The sequence below is a fragment of the Euleptes europaea genome, chromosome 2 (genome assembly GCF_029931775.1).
Source record: "Euleptes europaea isolate rEulEur1 chromosome 2, rEulEur1.hap1, whole genome shotgun sequence".
In the NCBI taxonomy this organism is placed as follows: Eukaryota; Metazoa; Chordata; class Lepidosauria; order Squamata; family Sphaerodactylidae; genus Euleptes; species Euleptes europaea.
Genome location: NC_079313.1, coordinates 67,017,424 through 67,038,339, shown reverse-complemented (window position 1 = coordinate 67,038,339; position 20,916 = coordinate 67,017,424). Strand labels below are relative to the sequence as shown.

Sequence of the window (20,916 nt, the reverse complement as noted above, 5' to 3'; positions counted from 1 at the left end):
AACCACTGCCCACTCCAGTTAAAATGATCAGGTAGTAGGTGATGTGAAAGATGTTGGCCTGAGACCCTGGAGAGCTACTAATAGTCAGAGGAAGCAATACTGATCTTGATAAACTAATGGTGATTCATTATAAGGCAGATTTCTGTGTTCATGTATTCAAACTTTTGGAAACCCTGAACTCTCCTATAAACTGAAGGACTCAGAATATTCCAGATGATAGACCAGAGCAAGGCAAAGTGATTTTGATGTAAGGGGGGAGATACCTACCAGAATCACTGCTTGGGATATTACTGCTTTAGCAGCAGCTTGGATTCCCACCACACACTTCTTTTAATGGCTTCCCCACACTCATACATGCTTGTCTCCCTTCCTCTCTCTCTCTCTCTCTCTCTCTCTCTCTCTCTCTCTCTCTCTCTCTAGGACACACACAGACATCCTTCAGGCAAAATGTACCAATCAGTTTGAGCAAATGGTTCAGGCAGAGATTACTATCTTCTTGACTAGCTATAACTGATCAGATTCCAAGTTGTTTTATCAGCCACTTACTCATAAACCAGCATGGTGTAGTGGTTAAGAGAGGTGGTTTGGAGCGGTGGACTCTGACATGGAGAACCGGGTTTACTTCCCCACTCCTCCACATGAGTGGTGGAGGCTAATCTGGTGAACTGGATTTGTTTCCACACTCCTACACATGAAGCCAGCTGGGTGACCTTGGGCTAGTCACAGTTCTATTAAGAGCTCTCTCAGCCACACCAACCTCAGAGGGTGCCTGTTGTGGGGAGGGGAAGGGAAGGTGATTGTAAGCCGGTTTGAGTCTCCCTAAAGTGGTAGAGAAAGTCGGCAAATAAAAACCAACTTCTTCTTCAAACCATTTAATACATTCTGCCTGAATCCTGAGATCCAGTTAGCAGCCAAGACAAGCAGCATGGTTTGGAACTGCTCTCTGCTATGGATGCCTGCCAACTGGGAGGCACCCTATTTGTATCACAGGAAGCAAGATGTTCACATCTAGAAGGCTTCAAAACACCATAATCGTTTTGGCTTTCTCTTGCAAAACCTGTTGTACCCCCCCCCCAATGTTTATGATAAGCAAAGTGACTCCAGAGCGTGGAATGACCTCCAGTATCAACTATCAAAGTCAAATGGCTTTGCTCACATGGGTAAAATTAACCATGGAAAGAAGCAGAAAATGCAATTTCCCATTTTTATTTATTTAAAATCTGATGAAGGGCTAGAGCTTATGGAAGATAAATTTTAGGCAAGTGGGCATTACTGGATCATAATTTAGCATATGCTTCAACGCAGAGGAAGAGGAAAGAACTGCTTGATATTACTTAATTAGTCATGGGAAATGATTTTTTTAATTGATTTCATTTTTTAATAAAGCTATGAGTCAGAGTAACTCCAATCTTAAGTAAACTGCCCAATATCCACAAATACAAACAACTCTTGAAATGGAACAGGTGGCCCATATGCCAATATAAGAGAAGGAGATACCAATTATGCTAATGAAAGGAAAACCATCTGGGTTAAGATCTTGACCTTTACAAGCAAATAAGGAAGTGCTTTATCGATTGCAAAGTGTACAAAATTGAAACAGACTTACAAAATGCTCTAGACAAAACAAAGACAATGAGTGAAGGGTCAATCTTATAGGGAAAAAGAGTTTTATAAATGACAAGATGCCCCTAAACTACTGCACATGCCAAAATATATATCTTTTATGGCAAAAAAAACATATTAACAAGTATTGGTAGCAGCCCTGGTTCCACTGAATGAGATTTGGATTCGGTTCCTAAGCTGTGCCGAAAAGCTGTTTAATACAAGCGATCAAAAGCTGCTCCCAATACAGTTAGAAAAATTCTCTCCGTGCCAGTGCAATATCCTGAGAAAGAAAGTTTGTGAGAGAATGGCTTAAAAAGAGACAGAGGAAAAATCACTGCTACAGTGTGGGGAGTCTTGGCCTTGGAGAGAGGCAATCATGAGCTTGGGTTCTCAAGAAGCTACCAAACCACAGGCTGTATATATGGTTAGGCCACAAGGAACATCAAGTGCCTTATTTCATAGAAATGAGTAGTTCATGTGCTTAACAGATATCATGAGAGGTTCCAGTGGGGGGCTACTTAGCGGGGTACCTCAGCTTTCACCTGCTCTCCACTTCCAAGTGAGCAGGGTTTTGTTTTTGTTTTATGGCAATAAAGCATCAGAATTACTTCTCAAGACTGTGTTGTCAATCACATTTTGTTAAGTATTCTTCACAATGGCATTGCCTCTCTCCAACAGATAAAGCCATGAAATAGAACTTGAAGATTTTTTTACTGTAAGATTAAAAGTTACATTTATACATTTCTAAAATACCTCTGTAAATCAATGGTTCATTAGAGTAATCTGTCTCAGTTGGCAAAAGCAGTTTTATGTCCCTCAAAATTCTAATAAAAAGCACAAATTCTTATTAGCACTAGGTGGCACTACTGGCATAGTTATCAAATTCTTTTGAAAAAAACAACAGTTTTTTTTCATATTTTGTTGAACCCAATAGACAAAAGGCTACCTGTGAACAACAAAGCCAAACCTTCAAGGGAGCAAAAGGGGCATTCAGTATTCTTTCCACAAAATGGATTACCTTAGCTGCAAACTGAAGTCCAACTTTGTCTGCTTCAGCTTCTAATGTCCTGCTATAGGGCCTATCAAACAGCAACTAAAAACAAAAGAAGAGACACCATAAGTTTACTCTTGCTAGAATCAAAGAACTGGATATGAGATAATTTTTTTGAGAGAGACTGTAAATGCTGTACATAAATAAAATACTGGCTAATGGCAGAGCTTTGCACGGGCAGCAGACGTTCGGCTGTTAATGGAATGAAGCACGTGCTCCAATCCACAGTAACAGCTTCTATTTATCTGTATTGCATGCAGCAGCTACTTGAGAGGAGTACTGCCCTCCCCTTTTATTCTTATCAACCAAAGAATGCCATGGCTAAATGACAGTGGCTCGCTTAAGGCCACCTGTGAATTTGTAACACACAGTTCTTCTCCTGCTATTCTCACTGGCAACCTCCCAGACAACAGCTTACCTCTTAACTATTATACAATTCACACAACCCTGACAAACTGATGTACTCTGGGAAAACTGAAAGTGTGCAATTAGCCATATGTGTCCCCACAGCAAACACATTAAGAGTCACACTGAACATATCTTCACCTATTGGGAGGTTTATGTTTCAAATACCCAAAGAATCTGACAGAAACAATTGCAAAGACTCGGGAGCCTAGAGATAAAGCAAGGCCAGAGTATGGAGTTCAGGGACAGTAAAGGCATCACATAGTCACAAGGGTACATAACAAAAGCAATAAAAGGAGAGGATGGTACCAAGACACTGTCCCACTCCGAACATCGGAAGCTCTGCCCAGCTCGGATCCATCTGCTACCCAGTTCCCAAAGTGTCACCAGATATTGTGCAACCAACATTTTAAGGCCTTGCTCTATGACTATGAAAGACAACATGGACTTGAGTAACTAGTTTTCTGAACAGTTGCCGGATTCCATGCCAGAATTTTCACTTGCCAAGAGATTCTAGATGGGCAAGGTACACAGACCCCTGATGGCAGTCCCAAGATTCTGCTTGGTGGCGGTTTTTCCATTCATTTGGTTTCTGTACATTTAAATCCCCACCACCAATTTCTGTCCTGCTTTCCACAGTATTGTGGGATTCTTCCTATCTTTGTTATTGGATATTTATTCAAGAGTTTAGACTCCTTTCAAAATACCAGTGGACAATACTGACATTTGGCTAATGATCCATTTATCACCAGATCCTCCAGGTAGTGACTTTCTGGGACCTGAGTACATTGGCAGGGCAATTGTTACAGAGAGGCATTTGCATGTTAACAGATAACACTGTGTGCAGTTACCACCTTCCCAAAATGCAACTAACCAAAGATTGTGTGTCACCAGAGCCGATAGGCACATTTTTTAAAAGAACTGTACTGTAAGTGGCTCCTCTCCCCTTCTATACGTACTGAAGGTCATCCAGTTAAATACTTTTGGAACCACTCATCCATAATAAATTTTAAAACACCAGATAGAGGGACTGATAAGGATTGTTTGTTGGCGCAAATATCACAACTGAAGCAACAGCCTCATAACCAGCCCACACTGTTGTGACAACCAGGGAACAACAGTAGTAAAACCATTACGTTCCTGCAGCTCCAGTTTTTCTACCTCTTCCTTTTTTAAAAAAAAATGCCACCATGGACTTTTTCCCCCCCATTTCTGGAACATGGAGGGAAAGAAACTGCCAAGTGTGACAAGGAGCAAAGAACTGGGTTTGGCAACTTGTGCACTTTAAAGAAAGCCTTGCGCTGAAGCACCATTGATCATCCTGACAGTTCTCTCAGCCATTTTAGGTTAGGTTACTGAACTGCCTTTTCCTGCGCCTCTGATTTTATTCCTGACTGGCAGGAAGTTCAAGTGTTAATTCAAAACTTTGCAAGGAGACCAAGACCGCTTATTCTCTTCGCTGCTTCTGGTTAATGAGCCCTGCAGCAGTGAGCCATGAGAAGCCAAGCAGAAGGTTCTCAAAGCATCTGAGAGTCTGAAACTATCTGCATTTTAAAGGTAAAGGTAGTCCCCTGTACAAGCACCGGGTCATTCCTGACCCATGGGGTGACGTCACATCCCGACGATTACTAGGCAGACTTTGTTTACAGGGTAGTTTGCCAGTGCCTTCCCCAGTCATCTTCCCTTTACCCCAGCAAGCTGGGTACTCATTTTACCAACCTTGGAAGGATGGAAGGCTGAGTCAACCTTGAGCCGGCTACCTGAAACCGACTAGAGGAGTTTTATGGGGCTTGCCCAGAAACGTTTAAAACAAAAGCACAACATTGATACAACAGATGTATAACTATATGGTGTTTTATATGAACTTCTGAGTGCCCAAGGTAACATTTAAAAATACAAAGCTATAAAGCAGGAGAAAATACAATCAAAAAATACACCACCATACCAAAGAGAGTAAATATTGCAGATGATTAATGTTACTGGACCATTTAAATTATTGATTCTAGGTAAGGATGCTCCGCTCAGTAGTACACCAGGGACCAGTAGAACAAGTTCGTAAGAAAAATGTTACTGGCGCAGAGAACTGGCCCAAGAAAATAACAGAATAGTTAATTTCTGGACATCCATTCCTAGCTCATGACAATATGAAGTGTAGATAACACAAGCAGGGAACCCACAAAGACTTGCAAGGGGTCACTTCATTTCCCCCTGTATCCCATTCACCACACTCTTTCCTCTTTCTCTCCTCCTGGCATCCCCCAGACCCTAACCTTTCCCTGCTTCCTTTTCTCCTTCCTACTCAGCAACCAAAGTTTCTTTCATCCTCCCCAAGTCTCCGGCTTTATTTATTATTTACTTCATTTCTACCTCACCCAAAGCAGCTTACACCATTCCCCTCCATTTTATTCTCTCAACAATCCTGTGAGGTGGGTTAAGCTGAGAGAGTATGACAGGCCCAAGGTCACCCAGTGAGCTTCCACAGCAGAATGGGGATACAAACCAGAGTCTCCAGATCCTAGTATGACAAGCTAACCACTGCACCACACTAACTCTCAGCTTTCCCTTCTTCCCTCCTCCTGGCAGCCTCTGGTCAAGTTGCGAAAGCTGAGTGGTAGCAAGTCACTCTGGTGAGTTGTGTGGTTGTCGCTCTTGTGCCCGGCCAAGCTCCACAAGCATTGTGGTATCAAGTTTTAGCCACCACTGCCCCTGGCTCAGTTGTGCAAATTGCATGGTAGGAAGTTGCCTGGTGGTCGCTGCTGAGCTTGGCCCCAATGAGTACTCCATCCAGGGCAGGAGGTGGTTTGGGAAACCAACATAGCATTAGAAAAGGCCCTGCCCCCAACCCTTCCCTTTTAGTGACAGAAACAAAGGTTTGAAGGCTGGCAACACTGCTGTGGTTGCCTAGCAACCCTGCAATGGCCACAGAGATCTCAGAGGGCACCCATTTCCTAAATTTACAGGGACCTCTATTATTTTGGAGGGTTTAACCCCCAATTTTGCAGAGTTTTCTGTAAACCTAGAGCTTTTGTCAAGTTTGTAGAAATATCTGCCTTGTCTGTTCATGGCTCCAATATCCACAGATGGGGCCATGTAAAGAATTAGATATATTTTCATATCTTTCATGAATGAGTACAGTTTTTAATAGTATAACTGATTTTAATGTTGAGCAGTAGCTATATGAAACGTAATCTTGATACAACAGAAGTGCTACTGTGGGGAGGGTAAGGTCTGACCCAGGAAATGGGATATCTCTTGTTCTGGATGGAGTTGCACTCCCACTAAAGGAGCAGGTTTGTAGCTTTGGGGTGTTGCTGGACCGAGGCCTCCTGATGGATAAACAGGTGGTAGCCAAGGGCACCATTCTGCAGGTTCAACTGGTGAGCCAGCTGCGGCCATTCCTGTGGTGCCTATCCAGGTACCATCTAGATTACATTACTGAAATGCATTTTATATGGGGCTGCCCTTGAAGATTGGCTGGAAGCTATAGTTAGTACAGAATGAATGCTGCAGCCAGAACATTGACAGGAGTGGCTCATAGTGACCCTAACACTTTAGTGTTGTTCTATCTACACTGCCTCCCAATTTAAGGTGCTACTATTGACCTTTAAAGGCCTATATGGCTTGGGGCCATCATACATGAATTATCACCTACTCCCATATGAACCTATCCAACCATTCCAGTCATCTTTACATTCCCTGCTTTCGTGTCCCCCCGCCATCTGAGGCTAGATGGGCAGCAACCCAAGAAAGGGCCTTCTCAGTTATGGCACTGAACTTTGGAACTCCCTCCCCAGAGAGGATCTCTGTCTTCCTCTGTTGATGTATTCTGCCAGCGGGTAAAGACATTTTTGCTCTGTCTGCAATTTCCTAACTAATTTTTATTAGTCCTCCTACCAATTTCTTTTTTTCAATGTCCTTATATTTTTATGTGTTTATATAACAATAATATAATAACTGTGTGTCATCAAGTCGCAACCAACCCATGGCAACTCAGGACTACAGGGTTTTGAAGGCAAGCAGTGAGCAGAGGGGGTTTGCTACTACCTTCCTCTGCATAGCAACCCGTCTTCCTTGGTGGTTTCCCATCTAAGTACTAACCATGGCCGCCACTGCTTAGCTTCTAAGCTCTGAGATCAGGCTTTGTTTTATTTATTTGTTTTAAAGTGTGTATGTATAAAAGGTTTTTAATACCTGAAATGTTTTAATGTTAGAAATGTTTGCTGCCTTAGGAACCCTGATTTGGGTGGAAAAGCAGCATGGAAATGGTTTAAATAAATAAATAAATTATGTAACACACAAGTCTCTACCTCTATTGTAACTTCCCTCCACTGTCTTTTCTAAGCAGAGAGGTCAAACCCTTCTTCATTTCTTGCATGTGAAAGAGGCAAACCAAATCTTGCAATAAGCTACTCACCTAGGCTGAATTACAAATTCTTCCAGCTTTCTAGGAACCAGCATTCAATCTGCCTTAAGAATGTAAAGAAAATACTGCTAGGTCAGACAGAAAGTCCATCTAACCCAGCATCCTGTTTACAAACGAGGCCAGTGTGTTGTCACACAGAGATACAAAAATGTTACTGGAACTCAGAAAAAAAAAATAAAGAATGAAGCAAGGTGCAGAGCGTATATTACCTCCTGAAATTTGGCCTGGATCCACTGGCCTAAAACTGCTAAGCTATCTCGAGGACAGACAGCCCAGATCACTGTGAGAAGAATGACAGAGAAGAAATCCAAGAAGTGTGTCAAACTGGCTTTCTCCGCCTTAAAACAGAAAAAAATGACATTTTAAGTTATTCATGTGCTTATGTCACATCCGTACGAGTTCCCATAATCACAACAGTAACTTTTTAAAAAGAACAAATCCAGGCCTTCCTGAATACCTCATCTGCCCCAGACCCCTTTCAGTCTGGCTTCAGAGACAGGGTTTGAGGCTTTAGTTGATTATCTCTGTTTGAACCCAGGCAAAGCTATGCCTCTCTGTTCCCACTGGATCTATCAGTAGCCTTTGATACAATGGATCATGCCATCTCTTATTGAGGCACTTGAAGATGAACTTGGGGTTAAGGGATGTGCCTTGCTGGCTTAAATCATTCCTTACAAGTAGAACTCAAAGTCACTTTTGGAGACCAACTATCACCAGCATGGGGCTTGTCTTGTGGGCTTCCACAAGGCTATTTTATCCTTCATACTATTCAATCTCTATGTAAAGCCCATAGGAGGAACCTTCAAAAGGATCCCCTATGTAAAGCCCATAGGAGAAATCATTCACAGTTTTGGAGCAAGTTGTCATTAATATGCTGATGACACTTGGCAAATCCATAGAGATATTGAACCAGTGCCTTACTGCTGTAGTTAACTAGCTAAGGATGAACACGTTGAAACAATACTATAAGACACAGGTAATGCTGGTTGGGAAAGCTGAGGGCTTGAAGGATACTGTGCTCCCTCCTTTCAGAAGGGTCCAGTTGACACTCTGAGATTCAGTTACAAGCCTAGGAGTTATAATAGACCCAGTGTTACTACTGGAGAAGCAAGTCAATGCAGATGCAAAAAAAAAAAAAAAAAGGCATTCTATCAGCTTCACCTAGCCTGGCAGTTGGGCCCCTACCTTGGCTTGGCCAACCCGGCCATATATATCCATGCCATGCTTACCTCAAGGTTAAACTACTGTAATGCATTCTACATGGGCTTTAAGTTGAAGTCAACTCGATAACTCCAGTTGGTACAGAATGCAGTGGCCCGATTACTAGCAGGTGACAGGCAGAACATGCATGTCAAACCCATCTTGATCCATTGGCTATTAGGCTCAATTTAAGAAGAAGAAGAGTTGGTTTTTATATGCCGACTTTCTCTACCACTTAATGAAAAATCAAAGTGGCTTACCTTCCCTTTCCCACAACAGGCACCCTGTGATGTAGGTGGGGCTGAGAGAGCTCTAAGAGAACTGTGACTAGCCCAAGGTCATCCAGCTGGCTTCCTGTGTAGGAGTAGGGAAACCAACCCGTTCACCAGATTAGCATCCACCACTCATGTGGAGGAGTGGGGAATCAAACCTGGTTCTTCAGATTAGAGTCCACAGCTCTTAACCACTACACCTAAAGGGCCTTTCATAGGCCTCTCCTATTATGCTGTTCTACAGCAGCTCTGGTCATCTGAAGGGGATCCTTTTGAAGGTTCCTCCATGCAAACTAGTAAGATCAGCAATCACACGCTCATGCATATTCTCTGTGGTGACTCCCACCTTGTGGAATAGCCTGCCTGAGGAGGTCAGGAATGCAGCCCTATCATTCTACAAAATGTGCAGAACAGAAATGTTCAGAAGGGCATTCTTGTAATGGAATTGATCTGCAGTTCATTTCTGCAGTTGGGACAGAACAGTCCAGAGTGGCATCTTCATATCCAAGGGAGTACTGCTTTGCCTTGTAGAATTTGGGATTACAAAGGTACGCTGATTGCTCTACGCCCACCTGGGCAGTCTGCTGTTCCCAGGGTCATTTAGTTTTGTGTTCCTTGTTCTATTGCATTGTTCATTGTATAAGTTATACTGTATTTTCACATTGTTGCTCACAATGTCATTCAGTTTTGTACTCCTAGTCCTATTGTATTGTTCAAGTGATGTCCAATACTATATGATTACTCCCCCCCTTTTTGTATTCTGTAATCTGCCTTGAGTGTGAAAGACAGTAAGACAAATAAAATACACAGCAAAGAAGGAACTGTGGCACAATGCACTGTTAAATCTGAAAGGTAGGCAAGTGAGAGTGCAGAAGGTACATGGACTAATTGAAACAAGAAAACATTCAGACTTCTAACTTGTATCAGGCTATGCAGCCCTATCTGCTTGGAAAGAGCGACAGCATCCTTCCATGAGACTAACCCATGTCCACATTTCAAACAAACTCTACAAAAGTACCGAACGACAATTATGTGCATGCATGCTGATTTAAAAAGATTTCCCCTCAAAATAACAACGTGTTCTAAAAATGAAGGCTTGAATCCAAGGAACTGTGAGAGGAGCTCAGCTTGCAGATTAGGTCCTTGCCCTCTCGCCCTCCAGATCTAAGTGCACAGGGGTCTGGAATACATAACAATCTTAAAAAGAATGACAGTGGATGTAAATGGAAATTTTACTTCAATCAGGCATTCTGGGACCCTTTCCCATAATCATCATCTAAGTCTGAGCACCTTACAGTGACGTTCTAAGTAGATTTACTTCCTTCTAAGCCCATTGAAGTCAATGGGTTTAGAAGGGTGTAACCCTAAATAAGATGGTGATGCAAACCTTGTGGTTTACTTCTGATACATCAGTCTGACGGTAAGCGATGCTACAGGCATTGTCTGAACCATTCTGAATTACTTCCTCGTTCAAAACCCACAGGCTTAAGCCTTATTCAGCTGCAGTCTACATCCCTAGCATCTAATGAGGATCACGTCAGTTCAGTAAATGACATAACCACACAGAGCTAGAAGACAACAGATGCAGCCTGCCCTTACCTACCATTCATCTCGAAGTAGGCTGTAGACTGCTAAACAGCAGCAGTGAAGGAGGTGTTCTATATCACTGACTGAAACCATGAAAAAGTTATCATAAAAGAAAGAAATACCAATATTTAAACAAAAAGGTTAAAGAAAGAACACTTACAGCATGTCCCAGAACAGCATGAGCGATTTCATGTCCCAAAATGAAAGACAGCTGATGAATATCTGACACAGCAGTCAGCAAGCCAGTGAAAACAAACACTTGTCCATTCTACAGCCAAAAGGAGAAAAATATATAGCATAAACAAGCTTTTTCCGTAGCTTCTTTCCAAACTGCAGTTTCTTATCCTTGGTTTTCATTTTTCACTTACTGGAAGTACAAAAGCATTGATGCCTGGCTCTTCTATGACATGGATAGTCCATGTGAACTCTGAGAATTGTGGAACATCTTTGTTGCTTTCAGCTAGGAGACGGACAACTTTTTTGACAACTTGATAACGAGGGTCTCTTTCAGGTAACATTTTGTTTTTAAACTCTTCCATCCACTGAAATTAAAATAAGAAAAACACCATATTTTAAGTGGCTTACACAATAAAAACTATAGTTGACAGATATTAACACATGGAAGAGCGTTTAGCATCACACATAAACGAGGAACTCCAATTCAAGAAAAAAAGAAAAGATGCATGCTATGTTACCTTGCTGGAGACAAGAATCATTCTATGGAATATAACATTTAAGCTCTGCTTGGGTAGAGTGCTTAACTCAGGAAAAGGAAGCATATACTTGGAATCAATAAAATAGCACATCTATATTTTTAAAACTATTGCTTATTAATCAGCTGGAAAGCAAAGTTTCTCAACCTCTGTAATTGTAACCTTCCTTAGTTAAACTTGCATTTGCTCATGGTGGCAGCCCTAGCATAGCTTACTGCTGTGCTCACATGCCTCTTCCCCCACTTCCCCCATGCAGAGTCTGAACGAAGGCTTCCTGGTTTGAGAAACCTTGAATCAACTCGAGTTTGTCTTGACATCCAAACAGACTCCTAGACAAACCGGAGTTTATTTCTCACAAACCAAGACTCTAAACCGTCAATGATTCATGCTTTAGAATCCCAGCTGTGGGCATGAACCACAGTATTTGCTCTGGTGCTTGCATTTGGACATCACAGCCAATCAAGCTTTCCAAAAAGAGGAAGCCTTCAGTGGTGCTCTTCATATGAGGGTAGGAAAGAGGGAATGAATGAAGCATGGCAACAAGCTGCCATCATGCCCATAATGAAAAGACATACGTTTCTTGTGATGTCTGAATGCAGTGAGAGTATCAAGAAGAACAAAACTAACCTGTCTGAGAACCTGAATTGCCGCTGCCAGTCAGATACAAATTAGTTCCAGTAAACCAATCATTGGTCTAACTCAGCACACTCTCAATAGTGCTAATACAATAACACCCCTCTGAAATCTACTATGCAAGATTATTTCGCAGTACTCAGTGTTAAGGCTGACAAATTTTATTTCTTTAAGAACCAGAAGTACCGCCTACTCAGAGACTTTTTATCCAAGTCTATTAATAATGACTATTACTGAGCCACTGAAGTACCTTCAGAAAGCTCTTTACCATTGGCATTTGATTATTTTTCTCTTACTTCCCATCTCTTGCCTCTCTCTGTGCTTAAGTTTCCATCTTCCCTACAAATTGCTATGACCCCCTTAAGGTCAACTTGGAAAACCATAGCTATACACTGTTTACAACAGGGTTTCTCAAACTGGAAACTACTGTTACTTTAATTGTCGTTGCTGCTATTTTAATTGCTTTTATTTTTGCATTATTTTTATCAGTTTATCACTTCAGGCTGAACCTATGTTATCTCATGATAGCATTCAAAATTTAGGTTTACAGATTTATTTTCTTTATTGAACAAACATTGCCCCACAATAAGGAGTTCCAGATTGTTTAGGGTGACCAGTCTGACGTTTCCAAAAACCCTGGATTAATCTATATGCAAAAAGCAGTTACTACTGCAACTGGATAAGGGAGCCTCCTTTAATTCAAAGTTAATGTGAATGCATTGGGAACTCTCATACCTACCATTCTTGGGGTTTCACAAGAGAAAAACCATGACAGGTAGACTGGTTTAATTTAGAGGTGGGATAAGGTATGCTTCCATTCCTGTGCAAAGGAGTGTACAGCTGAGCTAAAATTATCCCCATTCATTTCTAAAGAAAATTCTGTAAGGAAGGGATTTAAGCATTGTGACATGCATATAAATACCAGGCATACTAAGAACAATCACCCATTCTTTTTAGACCATATTAATAAGTAAGAAGCAGAGCTTCTACAGTCTAAGCCCACTATTTCAATGGGCTTAGACCAAGGAAACTCTTTCTGGGATTGCATAGACAACTTCTTACTGTGGAGAAGGAAGAGTAAAATCACAGTCAGAACAGGGCAAGAAGGAGGTGGTTATGGCATACAACCAGTTGAAACCACAGTTTAGATACCAGCATCTATGCTATGTCCAACCAGAAAAACTGAATGAAGACGGGCATGCAACAATCGTCCTCTCCAAATATCCCCCCCAGGTATTTATATAAAATATTTATATGCCACTTTTCTGACAAGCACTCAAAGAATAAACAGATAAAATCATAAAAGTTAAAACCAACAGGTAGGGGGAAACAGCCAACATCAAACTCCCTGGCGATTTATGCTTGGTAATTAGCAGCGTGTTCCAGGCTGAAGTGCCCCACATTTTTTTTTTTTAGTTTTTCACGCTGAACCGTCATTCAGGAAGTGACTGCAAAGCCGGCCCATACCTGCTTTGCATTTCTTAAGATCCCCTTTAAGGCAACCTTTTGTGTTTGCTCCACCCCCGCCTCAAAGAATCCCCTCAAGGAAGCATGCAAAATCACAGCCACACGTTAGCTATGCAAACCACGGTTGCTAATGGAAGGAACGAAGGAGCAGGCAAGTGTGGGGGTGTGTGTGGAATTTCTGTGAATAGGCATTATAAAGGTCGCATTTAAAAAAAGAACTTTGAGTGAGCATCAAAATTGACCCTGCATAAATGGCCCCTGAGAACATCCCTGAATGCTGATGCTGACTCTGTTCCAATAAACTGGTGCTGACTCTGTTCCACAGAACTCCGGAGTTTTCCTCCAAACTCCAAGAACAACGAGAAATCTGCCCAAAGCCCTACCTCATTTATGGAAATGGAAGACCACGGTCTTGCCTACTCTGCCTAGGCTCATTTAGGTAGCTCAGAGACAGGGCACTGGATCCTGTCCTAGGATTTCTTTATTGATCCACAGCCATAGGCCAAGAACCTTCACCTGACTACCATCCAGTTTCAGAAAGAAAGCCCACCCCTCTGAACAAGATGAACTGGATCTGTCTGTGAGAGAGACAAGGGCTAGAGGCAGGATCTGAGAAGCAGACCATCCACACAGGTTCAACAGGGAGTAGCTTTCTAGGACGTGAGAGAATTTATAACTAATGAAACGTTCCACGGTAAGTCATCCAGCTGGTTTGGCAGCTTCATTTTAAAACCAGACTCGGATTACAATAATGCAAAAAGAAAAACCCAGCATGACTAGAAGTTCTATACACATAAGATCTGGGGCATGCCCTCCTCATGGGTTATTTCACCACCAATATGTATCTCTTACAATCATACCACTACAAGAAAAGCACATAGGTTTTTTTTTTAAGAATGAAAATCAGAAAGGTAGAAATATATATATATTTTAATTTGCTTGCTTTTTAAACTACCTACCATATTATATTCTATCTGGGTCAATTCAGCGAAATGTTCCTTCCCAAATACCAGAAGCCGAGCACGTCCAGTGACTGGTGTCTCCTCCAAATGTGTAAAATAAAACACGATAAATATACTGCCTAAGCTGCACAGGCCCAAGACTATCTTCCATTGATTTCTCCTTACAGCTTCTTTAAATAACTCCTTCTTGTTGGGAGGAAGGGCATGCCACCATTTTCTTATGCTCCTGTAAGGCACAAGTATTACAAAGTTGAAATAAGATAGGGTTGTAGCTTGCTCCTATAGCATATGAGTACCTGCCTCATTGCCACACTCCCAGAATGCAACTCTCTCCTGAGCAAGACCATAAGGGCAAAGATGATAACAGTAGTACACGTGCCTGCTTACATTTGTAGCCAAAGTGCTTAAGGACATAAGAAAGGCCCTGCTGGATCAGACCAAGGTCTATCAAGTCCAGCAGGCTGTTCATACAGTGGCTTGAACCTAGACAAGTGGAACAGAGGTCCAGGCAGGCTCCTCCTGAAACAGTACTTGAAACACTGAAGAACAAGAATCTATTCCAAGGTGATTAAAAGCAAATTAATAAATAAGCTTTGAGTTTGCACGGATGCTCAGTTCAATGCTCAATCACTCCCTAGACTGGTAAAGTGGGTGCACTGCATGAGTACACACAGTCTGCACCAAGAGGAGGAAGGAAAGGGCAGGGGAGGGGAAAACTACTAGATCTGTAAAAGAATCTTTGGTTTTGGACACACACGCAGACCTCCACACCCCTATATCTCAGTGAAGCTACCAAATCCAGGAGAAATCTATTGGCTGTGCAGGTGTGTTATGAGGATTCTGAAGAATGAGGAATGGCAGTAGAGGGCTGGGCAGAGATGTCAGGAGAGGAACACAAGCTGGTGGGAGAAAGAGAAAAGCTGGTAGAAAGCAGGAGGAAACTTTCCACTCTGTCAGAAAGAGGGGCCAAAAGCTACACCATGACTCTGGAATCCAAGTGGCAATTATAACAAAATTAAACTTTATAAAACTTAAAGAAAGTGGAGAGGATCCCATAGAGGGTTTCCACTGACAGAATCTTCAATCTCCCCCCATCCACACACACACACCTCCTGCTGCAGACCTCCAACTCTCCCCTCATGCTGTTATTGGGGTCCCAAGTCCCCCCAGGGGCAGCATCTCAGGGCACATTGTGGGCAGAAGAAGGGAGGAAATGAGCAAGTTTCGCTCCACTAATAGAAATCCTTCTGCAAGCACAAAATTTTGACAGGATCCAACTCAATACCTTTTACAGATTTTTCAAAATTATCTTTCAGAAGACCTTTCAAAAGGAAAGCAAAAAAGTAAAAATAAATATATTATTTGGAGAAATACTTAATATTGTGCAGAGTTTTTACAAATTGTTATAATTGCTGAGAAAATGAGGACACCATGCATGTGAAACATTTTTTAAAGTGATATTTACAGTAGGTGTGTTTTTCTGTTTACTAAGAAGAAACAGATTAAGGAGTGGGGATTTTTAAAAGTTATTACAAACAAAATGACATTTTTTCAGAGGGCCCTATTTATATCTTATTTACATCCAACAGACACAGCAAAAGCACAGTGTAGTGGTTAGGAGCAGCTGACTCTGATCTGGAGAACGGGGTTTGATTCCCTGCTCCTCCACATGAGCAGCAGATTCTAATCTAGTGAACCAGGTTGGTTTCCCCACTCCTACACATGAAGCCAGCTGGGTGACCTTGGGCTAGTCACAGTTCTCTTAGAACTCTCTCAGCCCCACCTACCTCACAAGGTGCCTGTTGGGGGGAAAGGAAGGGAAGGTAATTGTAAACCGTTTTGAGACTCCTTAAAGGTGGAGAAAAGTGGGGTATAAAAGCCAACTCCTCTTCTTCAACTGAACATATACAATAAAATACAACCACAGCAGCATTTGTTACTTGGCTTGTGTAGTGAATGTGAAGGTTATGGCAAGGATCCAATGAACTATGAAACTTATACCAGGAGCTTATATATACCTTAGACTTCTCTTTTCTCCAACAGCAATTTTCTAAGCCATAACGAACACTGTTTTCAAACCTGATAAGGGTTTCAAAAGCAGCTTGTCATATAACACAGGTAGATGAAGCCAGCTGCTCAAAAAAACAAAACAAAAAAGCACAGGGCTAGCACAAGCAACCTTGCATGAAACCAGATAGCAATTGGGATCCTGGCCTAATCTGATTTAAAAATGCTCTCATATTTGATAATCCACACACATGTCCTAAAACTAGTTTCTCTTGCTCTTTTGCACCTTTTGGCACAAAAAAAGCCCTCAAATCAGTAAAATCATAAATTAAAGGCTGGATATCAAGTGTGCATCAAGGTGAGTTCAAAGGTGACAGGAGTGGTTGTTAATCCAGAAATGTTTTGTGCGAGATAAGGCAGAAGACTTATCCCTCCCTACACTTCATGTACTCCCCATTTTATGTGGGTATTTACTTAATCCTTTTATGAGGTAGAAGATCACGAGAAACTTCATCAGCATACGCCCAAGATGTACAATATATTGTACATACATGGGGTGGGGGAGTGATACACATGGATCCGCTGTTCTGATGCACATACATTATAGCCAGTCAGGGGAGTGTGGGATCTGGCTGTTGAACAACAAAAAGAAGGAGGTATCATAAAATGTTTCCTCCAGCCAGATTCAGTTTTTAACCATTTTCAAACAGTCTCTGTACAGTAAGCTGGACAAAAAACTAGAGTGAAACTGAACACACTGAAGTGCTGTTAAAAAACTGAAAGACGGTAAGAATTACATCAAAAATGCAGGTTACGCAGTGAAGTGATTCTCCACACCATAGATAACAAAATACTCTAATTTATTTTATACCGTATATACCCATGTATAAGCCGACCCGCGTATAAGCCGAGGTGCCTAATTTCTCCCCAAAAATGGGGAAAAATTAGGCACCCGCGTATAAGCCGAGGGTTGGCTTATAACCCCTCCCCCCCCCCCGCAGGCTTACCTGACAGGGCTCCCGGCGAAGGCGGTGGTGGCGGCGACAGGCCCCCCGCAGGAGGCTTCCAGGGCGGGGGGAGCCAGGCCTTGCAGCGGCCGCAGGAGGCCCTCACAGGGCACTCCTGGCCGGGGGAAGCCGCATGGGCCCGGCAGCGGTGGCGGTAAGTTGCCCCCTCCCTCCTCCCTGCTCCCCCCTACCCTACCCTACCGTATTGACCCGCGTATAAGCCAAGGCCGGCTTTTTCAGCCCTTTTTTTGGGCTGAAAAACTCGGCTTATACGCGAGTATATACGGTAACCAACAGGAAATACTATTGAAAGATTCTCACATTTGGACGAAACATCTCTGGCTTTAGTCCTGTACTGTCCAAGCCATATAAAGAATATTCTTCATCTAGACTGCAGACAAGGTTTGACTTCATGACAATTATTATACTCAAGAAAGATTTTATTATACTCAAGAATGAGTATAATACTCATTGGATTATGAGTATAATACTCATTGTATTATGAGTATAATACTCATTGGATTATTATTATACTCATTGTATTTATATATTTTCTGGGTTTTTTCTTCCAAGTGACTAATAATTTATGCTTACACTTTAATCAGGACCCAAAGCAGCTGCAGTATTCCTAATTTAAAATGAGTAGGACTCAAACTTCATAAATGCCGGACATCTGTAATTCCAGTTTAAAGAAGTGGTTGGTACTTGCAATATTTAAGCATTTTTAACTTGACAATCTATAAGCTGAAAGCTCAACATTCCTGAAAAGCAGAAGCTGTTTTCAGATTTTCAGGCATATGATACATATTTAAATGATTAGGTATAGAGGTACAAATTGTTGCTTACCTGGGGCAAGTAGCATTTAGACTTCGCTTTGAACAGGCAAGCTAAAGAGGCTGGGACAACACTGTTATAAAGTTTCTTAATAAGGTCAAAAAGTATCTGTAAACTCCTATAACAGCATAGTGGTATATATTATATTCCATTTTTCCAGAGCAATATTCATACTTTACCTCCCAAGGATGATAGCAAGAAGTTTCTGAGCTGGCTTCAAGATAATCCACAAGAGAGGAACAGGAGCAGCCTTCAGTGATGGTGACCCATGAAAAGACCTTAAGTTCTGAACATCAGCAACATTTTGTAACTTCCAAGAAGAAAGTGTGCCAGATAATGTATCCCTTTTCAGCCCTTTCTCAGAGAAGATACAAGGCCTTACAGAGGAGTTGTGCACAGCATTGCCTATTTCGGTATTCTTCACATTGAAAAAACATTCTTGGCTTCTATTAATGAAAGGTCTGTGGCGTTTAGAACTTCCAGTCATAAAAGAGCATCTTTGACTATTGCTTTTGCTCCAGGGTTGGCACTTATTCACTTGAAGCTGCCATCCTTTAAAGATTTTGCTGGAAAACTTGGAAGGATTAATGCATGTTCCCCAGTTGGACAAAGATGTTAATCGAATTAAGGCACCGTTCGTGGCTGCTAATCTTGAACCACTAAGGATGGTCATCTCTCTCTCTCATACGCTCAGCTTTGACACCTAAATAAGGATCATCATCAAGACATGATCGTTACAACAATATGTTATGTTCTTTTGTATTTTTTTGGCACAAATAGAGACCTCAAATCAGTAAAGCTTAAATAAAAGCATAGGGTGTAAAAAAAAAAAGCCTCTATGTAGATTTTCCAAGATGCCAGAAGTGGTTGCTGGGATTAGCATGAAGAGGTGATTTTACACCCATTACCTGATTCACACACCGCCCGTGTTTGGGGATGAAGCTCACACACTTTTCCAACTTTGTATTTGTTTTCAATTGCCAAAAAGTACAAAGACACTCACGTGACTGCTTATGCAGATAAACTCTATTTGTACAATAAATGTCCCCCTTTTAAAGTGGGTGGATTATAATGGATACTCCATTTCACATTAAAGATTACACTGCACGGGAAGTAGAAAAAAGCAAGAGTCCAGCAGCATCTTAAAGACTAACACAGTTTCATGCAGGGTATGAGCTTTTGCGAGCTACAGCTCACTTCTTCAGATACAGCTAGAATGGGAGAGAGCCATTATAACTTGTACATATTTGTGAGCTGGCCCATAGAGTTAGGACAAATACCAGAGTCCTAATGAGAACTTCTGGTCAATTTTTTAAATATATGTGGTGGTTTTCATGGACATAGTGTAGCGAAAGGTCAGTGACATTACACAGAAAAGTAATTAGAGTTGGGGCTGCTAGGAGACAGGACCAGGAGATAAGGTAGAAGAACAAACAGGAAATTACAAACTGATATGCAAACTGGCAAAGAACAGCCTGGGGAATAGAGGTTGAGCAAAGAAGACCTGGGGGGAAAAAAACCCTGCAACATGACCTAATTACAGGACTATGCTGCTGACAGCTAACAGAAAAGCATGGTAAAAGGGAGTGGAAGGGATGGCAATCCAAGAAGACAGGCTCGGATAGGGCTGAATTTCAGTGATCTGAACTAATCAGATCAACCTTTAGCTAGCAAATGTAACACTAAGTTCATGATGACTATAGTGCATTATTCCCTGGTTCAACTATTGCTTCTGCTGTGAATTCACAGGTCATCCTTAGGCAAGGGGCCCTCTCACAGCTTCAGCTGCCATAATACAGAGACTCCGGTACTGATCTACCTTACACGGCAGTTACAAGGACTGCTGAAGGAAACACTCCAAAGCTCTATATAAACTCTTGTCATTAACAATGCATGCATCCTCCAGTAAATGAAAACTCCTACGACATACTGGCTCTGCCTGTAACGTCAGGAGCTTCAGTCCATATCATAATGGAGAAGGGAAGATATTCTGCAAATTTATCCTAGAGGCAACTGCAGGGAAAGACTCGTGCAAAAATGTGTTGGGAAATATAGGTAAGACTGAAATGCCAAAAAAGAAAACCACAGCAGAGACAGAGTGCACCACTGCCATCAAAAACATGCACAAAAGTATTATTTCCCACTGCAAGTTTCCAGTTAAATTCTGAGTATTAGTGAAATCAGCTGCAAGTTTTAAAAACAGGAGCCTATCCTCTACCATGACAGCTTCACTCACCTAAGCAGGGCCTTCTACTGGTGTCAATCTGAAAATGGGCAGAATCAACAACTGCCCTGTACGTAAGGGGTGCCCCCGCCTCCACGTTTACCAGCATAGTCAGAGACCTCCCTGGGCCAGCCACAGCAAGGGCCCTGCAAGAGCCAGTCGCACTGGAGACCTTCTCCAGCCTCTCCAGAGCCCATTGTGGCCAGGGTAACCAAAGCATGTGGTGGAAGCAGAGCAGCCACAGGAGATGCTGCAAGGATTCCACCAGAAGAGGAAGCGATAGCAAGAATGGCCCAGCAGTAGGTGGGCTCAACAGAAGCCACCCAGCGAAGGGAACAGCCCAGGAATGTGTCAAGGCCTCAGCTGGGCATGACAGATCCTGCGGGCATAGCAACGGTAAAGAAGGCATTGTAGGACCCAGCCTGATAGGAGGCAGGCTCAGGCACAGACTCCTAATCCAGGGGAGAGCACCTGGTGGGCTAGGAAAGGCAACAGGCAGTCCCAGCCTTGCAAAACCCAAGTGGGC

At 42.2% G+C, this 20,916-nt stretch overlaps 1 protein-coding gene across 1 annotated transcript in view; it reads right to left on the bottom strand.

The window, feature by feature from the left end:
• OMA1 (OMA1 zinc metallopeptidase) overlaps positions 1 to 18,839 on the bottom strand; it is a 37,937-nt gene extending 19,098 nt beyond the window's left edge. Inside the window, exons 1-6 of the mRNA XM_056845165.1 lie at positions 18,346 to 18,839; positions 14,316 to 14,544; positions 10,912 to 11,085; positions 10,704 to 10,811; positions 7,694 to 7,822; positions 2,624 to 2,698 (exon numbers count right to left, since the gene is read on the bottom strand). Coding sequence (XP_056701143.1) covers positions 2,624 to 2,698; positions 7,694 to 7,822; positions 10,704 to 10,811; positions 10,912 to 11,085; positions 14,316 to 14,544; positions 18,346 to 18,839 — 1,209 coding nt within the window. The remainder of the gene's footprint in view (positions 1 to 2,623; positions 2,699 to 7,693; positions 7,823 to 10,703; positions 10,812 to 10,911; positions 11,086 to 14,315; positions 14,545 to 18,345) is intronic.
• Positions 18,840 to 20,916: the final 2,077 nt, after the last annotated feature.